This window comes from Furipterus horrens, unplaced genomic scaffold (assembly GCF_987537825.1).
Source record: "Furipterus horrens unplaced genomic scaffold, mFurHor1.1.pri manual_scaffold_6, whole genome shotgun sequence".
NCBI lineage: Eukaryota > Metazoa > Chordata > Mammalia > Chiroptera > Furipteridae > Furipterus > Furipterus horrens.
Genome location: NW_028327176.1, coordinates 171,262,555 through 171,275,150, shown reverse-complemented (window position 1 = coordinate 171,275,150; position 12,596 = coordinate 171,262,555). Strand labels below are relative to the sequence as shown.

At 41.7% G+C, this 12,596-nt stretch overlaps 2 protein-coding genes across 2 annotated transcripts in view; both read left to right on the top strand.

The window, feature by feature from the left end:
* Positions 1–4,059, top strand: part of MAP3K5 (mitogen-activated protein kinase kinase kinase 5) — a 170,207-nt gene extending 166,148 nt beyond the window's left edge. The window contains exons 28-30 of the mRNA XM_090279899.1: positions 118–227; positions 1,814–1,890; positions 2,796–4,059. Of these exons, the coding sequence (XP_090136025.1) occupies positions 118–227; positions 1,814–1,890; positions 2,796–2,868 (260 nt within the window). The 3' untranslated portion in view covers positions 2,869–4,059. The remainder of the gene's footprint in view (positions 1–117; positions 228–1,813; positions 1,891–2,795) is intronic.
* Positions 4,060–8,889: 4,830 nt separating this feature from the next.
* MAP7 (microtubule associated protein 7) overlaps positions 8,890–12,596 on the top strand; it is a 152,560-nt gene continuing 148,853 nt past the window's right edge. The window contains exon 1 of the mRNA XM_090279897.1: positions 8,890–9,002. Within this exon, the coding sequence (XP_090136023.1) occupies positions 8,936–9,002 (67 nt within the window). The 5' untranslated portion in view covers positions 8,890–8,935. The remainder of the gene's footprint in view (positions 9,003–12,596) is intronic.

The window sequence follows — 12,596 nt, the reverse complement described above, 5'->3', positions numbered from 1 at the left end:
TAAGTATTAGAGCAAAACCTTTTAAAGTATTAATAAATGTCTGTTGACGGGGGGTGTCAGATGACCTTTCTGAGGTGCAGCTAAGCATGTTCTCCCCTCCCCCCAATTCTCTTCAAGGCGTTCCTGGATTGCCCGAGCATCACTTCTCTTCTGGCACAAATACCAAAGACACTGAACTTACTGACTGGCTCAGAGAGAATGGAGCTGACGAAGACACTATAAGTCAGGTAAAGAAAGCTGTCTGTGGGACAAGCCTTCTTTCACTTCATAATGTTGAGCCCCCACTGTGTGCTAGGCACCGGGGACACGCTGGTGAGCAACTCAGACCCTCCTGAGGCTTACAGACTAGGGTAGGCAGACACTAATCAAATAAATCCACAGATAAAAGTATAATTATGCCCATATGAATTCTGTGAAGGCAAGGTTGACAAGTGTTAGGTGACAGGGAGGGAGAGGTTGGGGAAGGTTCTTGGAGAAGATGGTGAATGAGCTGAATAAAGCCTGACAGAATATGGAGCAATGATCAGGCCATCTGTGGGTGTGTTCTGGGCGGGCAGACAGGAACGGGAAGACTTTCTAGCATCGGGATGTAGGATGTACAAAGACAACCGCCTCTGTGGCCAGGACCCCCAAGCATTTTTGTATTTCTGAATTGAAAATAAAAGTGGAAAAAGCAAGACAGAACTAAAATAAAAAGGTTTTCTGTTTCTAATGATCTCTTCTGTTCGTTAACTTTTTAATTCCCTTGCAACATTGTTAGACTCCACTTGGCAGTGGCTCTTTATTAATATTTACTAAAATAGATCTAATAAGTGAACTTACAGCAGGAACACTTTCTATATAAACCATATTATATCTATAATAGCCTAATTCTTCTCTGTTCCTTACAGATGTTTGTAATCAGCATGAATAGCAATTGTTTATGTTTTAAGATTACATATATGTGTACACATATACACACAGTAAGAGGTTATTTTTATTATTTTATAGAAAGGGCTTCTTAATACAGTATTACATTGATTTCAGTTTTATATTTAAATGTTAAAGTAACTTTTTTAAATATAAAATTTTAAACTTCGGTTTTACATTTAAAATTTAAAAGTAAGAATAAAGATGTCTTTTTTTTTTTTTTTTTTGGACTTGATGATGATTTATTGGACCATTAAAATGTAGGGTCCCCTTAGAAATCTGCATCTAACAATTTACTGCTACATACATTTAAACGACTTTCTTGCCTATGAAAAATAAGGCATGTGACCTAGTTCTCCAAAATATACCTCAAACTGAGACTCAAATCACAATTAAGGAATAACTGATAATCCTCTAAATTATTGCCCTTTTTTTAGAATTAAAATAGCTTCAATTTAAATTCAGGACTCTGATTTTCTAATAATTATTTGAAAGTACCTTACATGAGATACAAAAAATAATTTCAGAAATTAAGTGTAAGCAATACCTTTTCAAGAACACTTCTTATCTGCTTGAGAAAAATAAGCTACACAGCACCAAACCTCTTAAAGGCAAACGTTATTTTATGAGCAGCAGATGCAATTATGAGTGAGTCCAATCTATTCATAAGACCACTTAAAAATTTTGTGTTGCTTAAACTCTTTATGCATTTGGAAATCATGGGTGTATCCCTTAATTATTTTGTAATAGGAGGGAACTTCCACCTAATAATTCGAGATTATGTTTTAGTGGGTTTCCTTTTAGATTTATTTTAATCATTGTCAGTGTTTACATTGTAGATAGAATTTGCTGTTAAAGGTGTGTAAGATTTCTAACTTTTATGCATATTTTACTTGCTCCACAGTTTTTGGCTGAGGATTATTCACTAGTGGATGTTCTCTACTATGTTACACGCGATGACTTAAAATGCCTGAGGCTAAGGTACCACTTTTGTTTCTGTTCATTTGTCATGATGGCAAGAGCACTGGGCGGAGATCAGGAAGTCTGGGTTCCCTGGCTGGTGGGGCTCAGTGGACTGAGCGCCAGGGCCTGTGAACCGAAATGTCGCCTGTCAGGGCAGATGCCTGGGTTGCAGGCCAGGTCCCCAGTTGGGGGTGTGCGAGAGGCAACCAATTGATGTTTCTCTTCCTCTCTTTCTCACCCCCTCCCTTCTCTCTGAAAATAAATAAAATCTTAAAAAAAAAAAAAAGTCTGGGTCCCTGCCCTGCCTGGGTCCCTAGCAGCCCTAGCCAGCTCAGCAGTCTTGGCCGACAACCTCTCTGGTTCTCAGCTGCTCTGAGTAACCTGAGTTGGTTGGATCAGACTATTACTGAGAACTCTAATAACCAATATTTCCATATTAGTAAAGGCAAATCAACTGGAATAATATTTTTGATATTATATTGGACTAAGACCGTACAGTTATTCTAAAGCTGCCTTAAACAAATACCCTAATTTCAAACAAATTGTGCCATACTTGGAATTAGGTTGGGATATTGATTTGCTTTCCAAATACCTGGTATAATCTGATACAGTTTGCTATAATAATTATTTTTTTCCATCTGGCCAAGCATATACATAACTTTTTCACACTGGCCTCTATAAAGGCATTTCAGAAGTACTGAAGATCTGTTTTGCTTTGGGACCTGGTGGGTTGTGAGGGTGGAAAGGAAAGGCATGGAGGGATGATGAGAAAGTATATACAGAAAGAACACATAATGATTAATAAGACTTTGGCATTTTCACGTTCTGATCCAAGCAGTTGAAAGCTAAGCAGCCACTTTTCTATTCAAGGGCAATGTTTAAGATGAAGTGTTCTCTTCACCATGTTCTTGTGTCTTTGACAGAGGAGGGATGCTCTGCACACTGTGGAAGGCCATCACTGACTTTCGAGACAAACAGAGAGACAAACAGTCTTGACTGTCACTCAATTTGTTTCCAACCTTCCCTGGAGATTCTAACAATTAACAGAACTGATCTTAAGGGAGGAAGAATCCAAGGGAGAAGAGAAAGAAGCTGCACTTTAAATCCAGTATTTGTTTACTTGTGTTAAAAAAAAAAAAAAAGACAAAACACACTGAAATTTCCTAAATGTTTCTGTTTCTATAATTCATAAGGACTCTTTTTAAGGACTGAAAATAATCCCGAACACTAGGATGTTTGGGATTATTTTACTCTAAATATTTTAATAGAAATATTTTGAAGTCAGCAGCTACTGCACTTCAGCCAAATGTTTATTTCACACAAAACGGATGTAACATTTCATGTGATTGTGCATCACTGGAACAAAACCAAAATGTGACCACAACTTTTTAGGCTTATGTGTGTTTGTAATATGCCCTAATAATCTGAGTAGAAATGCATAATTTCAATTATTGTATAGTTTATGTTTTTTAAATATGCAAAATCTGAGAGCAGTGGTTTTTACTTATCTATGTTCAGTGTAATATTGACTGTATTTTGTAACTTAAGTTTCTGGCCTAGAGTACCGTGGTTTGCGTCATTTTTGTTAACTACTGAACTGTACCAGTTGCACATGCCTGAATCATAGTAAAGTTAGCTTGTTCTAAAGCTATCCATTGTGTCATATGTACTCTAAAAGGGAAAAAAGACTCTCAACATACTGTTTTGGTAAATTCTAAGAAGTCTCATTTTGTTTTCACAAACTAGCTCAATCAGTGTCAAATTTCTAGTTGTTTCTTCAGCTGTAACATTAAAAAGAATCTGTCTTCTATCCAAGTATTCGAAGAACAACTGATAACCAAGTTCTTCCGCAGTGTGACAGGGTGCTAAGAGAGAGGGCACAGGAGACAGAAAATAAAAGGTCAGTGCATTTTTCTCAAGGCCCTGAGCTACCTTGAACGACTGTATCTCAAAGGGCGTCCCGAGCAGAACACTGTGTTTTCTATCACCTCAGTTTTAGTTCTTATATTGAGGGAAATATTTTAAGCTGAATATTATATTTTATAAGCCTGCCCGTATTAATAGGATGAACTCTGAAGGTCCTAGATGGATAAAATTTCTTGACTGTAAAGGAAACTTTATTATGCAAGATAAAAATAATACAGAGCTGCTCACTTGACCCATGTGTAACACTCTTTGATAAAACAGGAGGCATCTTTATTTCTGTGTGAAAATCCAGGTGCGATATATGGCATTAGATGATCCAGAAAGTGCTCCCCAGTATTTTGCCATTTGACATCTGCTACAACACAGCTGCATCTTTTTTGTTGTGTTTTTACTTCCCAATCCTGCGGGGAAATTTCGAAGGAGGTGAAGAGTAAATCAACATGTCACTTCATTCATACTGAAATACAGGGGAACTTCTTTATTAAGCCACAGTTCATCTCCCCAGTAGTCACGGATAAATGCTTCTTTTAGACCATATATAGAATCAAGCTACCCATGTTTAACCAACTCTAATGGTACAGTCTTTTGGGGGGGATCTTTACCCGAAACTATCTTTGTGATCAAATGTTCCTCTGTTCCTCCATGGTTCATAATACATTCCCAGATAATCATTTTGGGTCCTAGTCACAAAAGAAGGGAGTGCCATTATGGCCTAACTTTCCTGAAAGGTTTCACTAGAAAGGTCTTGGTGTGAACCTAGGCCAGTGGTTCTATACCCAGCTTCACATTAAAGTGACCTGGATGCTTTTTTAAAGATATTGATGCCACCACCTCAGAGAAACTTTTTTTTATTGGTCTGGGGTAGGGACCAGAGATCCTTTGCAAAGCTCTACAGGTGAGTTAACACTATCAAGCCACACCTTCTTATTCCAGGTGGTACCCAGAGAGATCAATGGAGAGCCCCTTTCCATAGGGGGGGTAGTAAGATGGTTACCTTCGTTGTTCATTTAGCATAGTAAAAGCCTAAACACAGAGTCCTGGAGCAAAACTATCCTGTAACCTTTTGACCTTGGGCAGATTAATTAACCTCCCCAAGTCTGTTTTGCTCATCTGAAATGGGGAAAACAACCTATCTTCTTCATAGTTGTAAGATTTAAATATAACAGTGCAGGTGAGGTGCTTACTGCAATGCTTAGCAGATACTAAGCATTCAGCTCTTGCCTACTGTTGTTACCATTTATCATTCATTCAAAAGTAGTTACTACATACTATGTCTTGTGGTGCACAAACCAGACACAGTTCTTGGCCCTGAAGTTCACTATCAGTGGTGGAATCCAGCCTAAGCAGAAACAGCAGTACACACAGTAGGTGCTATAGTTCATCTGACTGCCAGGGGGGATCAAGAAAGGCTCCCCAGAAAAGTGAAGGTCCAGAGCTGAGCCTGCAAAGATGATTGGTCACAGAACAGTGACACACATGGGTGGTGGCCACAGTCTTGTAAAAGAAACAAAGCCGGAATTTGCCAGGAAGAGTAGATCCAGTGTTTCTTTTTAACCATGTTTTGATCTCTTTCTCTGAATCCTTATCATGGCATATTTTGTTTCGTTCATACCTAAACCATCACATAGAACAGTTGGCAGTGAGGACTTGTGAACCTACTATCCGTGAGGCACTGTAGCAGCAGGGGAGATATATGTGAAACCCACTAAATTCAGAATGCAAGGCAACATATTGTGTCTTCAAGGACACCTGCTATTTGTAAACAAAATAATTGATGGCTCCAGGCTTAATGGACACCGTACAGGGAAATAGAAGACAAAGTTCCTGCCACCAATAATTCCTATCAGATTCAAGAGACAAATATACAATTACAAATCATACCTAGCCTATGTTAAAGGCTGGATGGAGCATGAGCCCAGAAGCTCCTGGAGAGGTTCAGGGACAAGCTTGCTGGAAGCCTGGACAGGTGGAACAGGCTTCACTGAGGAGGGAGACCTCACCCTGGGCCTTGGAGGGAAAGAACTGCTAAGTCAGTCAGAATCAGGGAAACCAATCAGGACACAGGACACTGAGAACGAAGGCAGAAAGCAGGGATCTGTGAAGTGTTCTGAGAAAGTAAACAATTTTAAAGTACATTCACAAAAATGTTTACCCATTTTAACTCATATTTGGCTGGAAATACAAATTGTAAAGATGAAAAGTGGAAAATGGAATACAGTTGCATGTGATTGGGAGGTGATCAGGGAGTATATTTAATTATGTAGAAATGAGTAATTAAGGTTTTTGAGCAAGGGGTGTATGTAAAGTAGTGGTGTGTGAAAAGATGAATCTGGTGAAATTACATTGGGTAAATTAGAGGGAACACTAACACAGTGTTTTAGATATGAAGAAGGGACTGGTAGGAGTTAGAGCAATAGGAATGGAGAGGGTAAGAGTAAAAGTGACAAGATTTGGGAACTGTGATTTGGGCAGTGAGGATGGAAGGAAAGGCTAGATGTTGAGTTTATGTAAGAGAAGAATTCAAAAAGAGGCAAGTTTGGAGAGGGAGCAGGTTTGAGACAGGCTGAATCAATGGCAGGATGAATCAATGATAGAAATGTACAGAGACCATTGAGAACTTACTGGTAGCAGTGAGGACCGAGGTCAAGGGTATATATTCTGGATCTAGGGCTCAACCTGGAGGGAAATAATAGTAAATGAGAGTTGTGAGAGATAGAAAGTTTGTGGCCTAAAATTTGGGGAGGAGAAAGATTTGGGAATGGTTTGGGAAAGGAGGAGAAGTTCCAGTGACTAAAGGGGAAAAAGGACCGGCCACAAAGAAATGAGAAAAACCAAGCCAAGAGGAAAGCAATCAGAGGATGGAGCACTATAGAAAATCTAGGAGAATGACAGATTAAAAATTAATAATAGATCATTTGATTTCACGCCCTAGAAAGTTTTTATTGACAGGCAAGAGAGATGACAGCTGGTTAAACAGAGATAATAAGACAATAATGGGACCAGAGTCCACACACTCATTAAATTTGGTGAACAAAATAGACAAGATTTGGGAGGATAGGAAGTCAAGGGAAGAAACTTTTCAGAATCCAAGAGTCCTGAATGTGTTTGTTGGGGTAGAATCGCTGAATGGGGAAGCATTTGGGGAGCAGGGAGAAGAAAGGATGAGGTTTCAAAGGAGGCAGGAGGGGAGCAGATGGCATTAGGAGGTCCAGCTCCTACCCATGGAAAGGGGAATGAACTGTGATGAATCCGAGAGATTTTGAGATGGATGTCGGAGCTCAGGACAGATGGCTTCCGTGTTCTAAGTAAAGTACAACACAGTACAACTTGGTGGTGTATGACATTTAACAGATGTCATCCATTCCTGCATTTTCATGTCCATGCTGTTACAGACACCGCATTAAATTTGGAATGCATAGCCTGTACACATCCTAAGGGCAGGATAGCGGTGTGCTTCTTACTGCACTTACTTCTGTGTAACTGGTGACAGACTAAAACATAAGTGACCAAAAGAATGGGAGGAGGGATAAGCACACACCAAACAAAAATACGCACATAGAAAAATAAACACCAATAAGTCTTAAGGTAATTTTTGGAGGAGAAGGTCAAAGACAGTATTCATTGGTTTACTTAAGTAGGTAGTAAATCAGAAGGTTGAAGACAAATCACTTCACCTTTCCAAGGTTCTTCCAGAGTTCACCCCTCCAAATTCAGCTAAGAGTCTTTCTAATGTTCAAGGTAGTGTCTTACACTCTCATGACAATAGAGTAAAAAAATACCTTTGCTTGGGCCCAAGCTGAGGTTTAAAACTACCTTCTCCTATCTGGTGCTTTATTTTTATTGATTAGAAGTCTGATAAGAGTGATTTGAACCTGATCAGTTTGCCTAATACACTATAGAAATGGCACTACGGGAAAAACCTTTAGTATACCATAGCAAAGTGTCTCCTAATCAAAACCTCTACCCAGGTAGTCAGTGAACCAGTAAACCAAATAAAAACAATCCACTCCTGGGCTCAGAATGGCAGGTGTTTCATGAAAGGGTAGTCACCCTAAATCTAGCACTTCTTAGACACTCTTGGGCGCCCAATAGATGCTGCTTAAGTATTTGAGAGGGTTTCAAACTGCTGGGAACTCGCTGGTTATGTTCAGCCAACCCAGACTGTAGGAGTGACTGTAGGAGTGACTGCACTTTTGTTTCTTATGTTTCCATTTATGCAGGCTAAATGCATTTTGTTGCTTATTCTTTACTTCTCTGTTGAAGCAGAAATTGTTATCTTCTGAGCTAATAGTCTGTTTCTTTAAAGAAAAAGAGAAAGAAAAGGAAGGAAGGAAGGAAGGAAGGAAGGAAGGAAGGAAGGAAGGAAGGAAGGGAGGGAGGGAGGGAGGGAGGGAGGGAGGAGAGGGAAAGGAAAGAAATTGCCTATTGCCTTAATCCCCCTCCCCGGTCTTCCTGAACAAGCTGTAAGTCACAAGGTAGTCACTAATGGGGAACTAAGAATAAAAGCCCATCATTGGGCACAAGTTTCACTAACTCGTGTGCCCTGGGGCTCATCAGTTACGGAGCCTGGCGAAAAGATTTGTCACCAGGAATGGCATCCTAAAAAAGCAGATCAAGACCAGATCCCGCCTTGGAATCCCGTCTGTGTACTCCAGCTTTACACGTGGCATCATACTCCTTTTGATCGTCACCGTGAACTTCAAAACAGACTTGGCCGCTTTAGAGTTCACAGTGAACAGAACGTCCCGATGTCCTCGTCTCAAATGGACTGGTTTTCTGTCCTCCCCAGTCCCAGGCCCTAGAGCCACCAAGCGCCACCGACCCCACCCCAGACCTTGCGAAGTGGATACTGGTCTGCTGCGGTGGCCAGAAACTCCACTGGGCCGAGAAGCCTGGCTCCGCCGGAAGCTCTTGCAGCCAAGACCCAGCGGCGTCAGTTGGGGCGGCTGCCACGCCGCACCTGCCCGCTAGAGGGCGCGCCCGGACCCAGGCTGCTCCGGCTCCCCTGCGCTCCCGCCCTCCTCCCTCCCGTGACCGCTCTCACCTGTCTGAGCTGCGGGCCCCAGAGGCGGGGGCCGGCGGGAGCAAAGCCGAGGAAGAGGGCGGAGCGGCTCTCGGGACGCGTCATCGGAGCACCATGGCGGAGCTAGGAGCTGGCGGCAACAGCCACAGGACCGGCGATGGCGCTGTGCAGAGTGAAACAGGTGACTGCGTGGCGGGGGCAGGCAGAGGTCCCTCGGAAGCGGACGGGGGGCGGCAAACCATGGTGGTGGGCTTTCGCAGGGCGCCTGCGATACCCTCCCCGGCCCGCTCGGCGGAGCCCGAAACGGCCGGCCCCAAGTTCCGAGCACCGGGGCTCGGAGCGCGCAGTCCCTGCGCTCTACTCCTCCGCCCGGCCTGGCGATGCCCGAGTGGCGCCGATCCCGGTTCCGATCGCCCCTTTGCGCTCCACCTCGACTTTCCCACAACAGGTGGAAAAGCGCCAGGAGCGCGGGCGGGAGGAGGAAATGGAGAAACGGTGGCCGCTTCCCTCCCACCTGCCGGGCTGAATGGGGAAATCGTATCCTCCAAACCAAACAACCAGCCGGAAAGTCCTTGGCCAGGTGCGACTGGTAGGATTCTCGGTTTCTGGACACCCACTCCCGCCCTCCCCGAGCGCCGAGGTCGCTCTCAGCTCATCGGGGTGTTTGTGTTGAGGACGCTGGTGGCGCAGAGGGGCGCGGGGGTCGCGCAGTGAGTAGTGCCCGCCTCCCGCCCTGGTGTCCGCAGTTATGACCCACTTCCGAGGAAGACGGGCTGGAAGTGCTCGGAGATTCATTGACTTGAAGGGTCCTCTGAGTTCATGTTTTAAGTCCTTGCACCAAAACAAGGTAGGAACGGGTGGTTCAGCTCATTCTGTGTTGAAGACCCCCTCGACCCCCCACAGCCACCAGTCACATTCAGGGACCGGCGCTCACGTCTTCAAGACACGAAGCAGCCTCCTCGGCACCCCACATCTTACATGTGGACGATTTTTTCCGCTCGTGATAAGTTTTTCTTGAGAAAGTGTCTTGCGAAACGTTTCCTCTGCTAGACCCCTCTTCTTTTACTCTATTCTTGGCCTGTAAACTCTGGTACCTTCCTACACTTGGGATAAGGACAGAGAGGCAGTTTCTTATTTTAAAAATAAATACAAATTGCAGGCTTGCCAATTGCAATGCATTTTCTGCTTACATACACACATAATTGGAAACAATTGTTTCCTAAATATAAGACTCCCCCTCCCCCCAAAGAGGTATTGATTGGGACGCTATGCTTGTTGTAATGTGAAAGGTCCAGAAAAGCCCTAACAGGATTTGCAAATTACGTTATCTGCTCTGCTAGGAAGAGTTGGGGCACTTCAATTCCAATGACTTACTCCCTCCAGCCAAATTACCCAGGTTAACTCTGACAAAGTGTCTTGAACTTGTTTACTTTGAAATCATGCTTTCTGTAGAGTGGTTTATTTTTTCTTCACGTGTTTGAAAGATGGGTAGGTCATTGTTTTGGTTAGGGTGGGGAAGGGGTGGCTAGGTGGAGATGCCTTTGTAATTGCTTTAGAGAACTTGATGAGCTGGGTGCCCCGGGTTAGGCTCATCCAAGTGAGGGCAGCAGGAGGGCAGCCTTCTCGTGAGTGTACATGATTTCATGCGTGCCCTGACCAGTGTGGCTCACTTGGTTGGAGCGTCCTCCCATGGTCAGGGCACATGCCTAGGTTAAGGGTTTAGTTCCCCATCAGGCACGAAGGAGAGGCAACTCATCGATGTTTCTCTCTCACATTGATGTTTCCCTCCCTCTCTCTCCCTTCCTTTCCCTCTCTCTAAAAAGCAATGGGGGGAAAAAAATGTCCTCGGGTGAGAATTAATAAATAAATAAATAAATAATTTCATGTCTGATCCCTACAGAGTAACTGCTTCTGAAACAAAATTGTTAAAGTTAGTTGAAACATACCACTTTGCCTTCAAAGAAACAATAAATAAATAACACTTTTTTTGAATCTGTCCATGAACAACTTACTCAGATATAAATGAACTACAAACTAGCCTATTCAGTGCCTGGTTAGGTTAACTAAGGCTTATAACAGTTAACATAAATATCAACTACAAATATTTTCTTTTATAATATAAATATAGGAATTTAATTGGCTGCCATCTCCTTCACAGAAAGCAGTTGTTGCACATCTTTGCCTAAACACTTCAATTTGAAAGGGACAGATTTTATATATGGTCTTTTGAATAATTGTATTTTATAGTTTAACTCAGCTTATTTGTGGCCCCCAACCTTTTTCTTGTTTTTTTTGAGCCCTTCTTACTATTAATGTTTTTAGTACTCAGAAGCACCTGTGTGAGCAGGTGCCAAAGAAAGAAAGAAGGTGAAAATATATTTTTAAAAACCTGGGTAGCAATGTTTTGAGCAAACAAGTGGAGATTGCCTGGCTTTTAACAACTTGTTTTCCGTCTACTGAAAACATGTGACCTATACCTGAACATAAGACTTCAATGTAGTACATACTTTATTCTTATGGATCTGTGTCACATTATACACATCCAAATGCTGCAAGTCTTTTTACTTTTTTCAATAATTACAGGTTTGCACAGAGGTGGGTGTTTTTCTTTGGAGGGAGGTGGGGACCTCTGAATTTTATTACTATCAAGAGGAGAAAATTGCCATCTCAAATGGCAACATTTGTTGAGGGATCTATTTTTATTCCCCTTTTAGATATGGTTATATGAAGTAGAGTACATTCTTAAATTTCTTAGTTTTTATGACCCTGTGCAAAGACTGTGGTTTAATTTTAGAGCAATTTATATTAGACTCTCTGATAATTATCAAAATAACACCTGGTAGTGTGCTCATAATTACATACATATATATGTAAGTATCAAAGATGGGTTGAAAATTAATGGTATACTGCCTATAAAATGAGACTTGTTAAGAATATTGCAAGGTTTATATAAATTGAACATTTTAAAAAACATATTTCTGTCAGCATATATTTATGTTCTACTCAAAGGTAGTAAAATAATATGTCTTGTGGTGAAATATTTTTCCTTGAGTATGAACAGTTCTTTCAAATACATTTTTCAATAGCCGAAGGTAATAAGCAAGAACTGAAAAAAACAGACTTGGAAACAAGTTTCAGTTTGACCACTAGAGGACGTTAAGTCCTTCTCAGGTTATTATTTGGAGTAGTCCCATTGACTGATATCCGCAAAACTGCCTCTGCCCAAGCTTTGTATATTTAATATTATTCTCATGCCCAGTAACGGTGGACAGCGAGTGTGCAGAGCTAATTTCCCAATTCAATAACTTATTTTTATAAAGCCTACTGAATTAAGACTAAATTTAAAACTGCTTTGACTAGTTTTTGAGACTACATATTCATGCACAGGAATAGTTAATACCTATAATCTGCGTGTTTTGTTGATATTTCTTTGAGGGAAATGATTTAGTACCTCAATTGGGCTTTTTCTCTCTTTAGCAGGCTGTGCAATAGGAAAACATGGGCTTTCTTTATGATTTTGGTCATGACCTTTCACTGATTTTTCCAAATTAAAAAGTGATCTTTAAGGTCCCACTTAGCTCTAAGGGTTTACAAATTCTGCAAATAAAAATTGTGAGAGCCTCAGACTGCTGCTTTGTGTTAAATGTGTCCCTTTTGAAATTCAGGTCCCAAAGCTAGTAATGCTTCAGTGAAGTCCCATTGTTTTGTGACTAGGCTCTTATCTTTAAATATTGCTAAGTAGAAGGGAAGTGCTATTATTAGACTAGGCAATTGT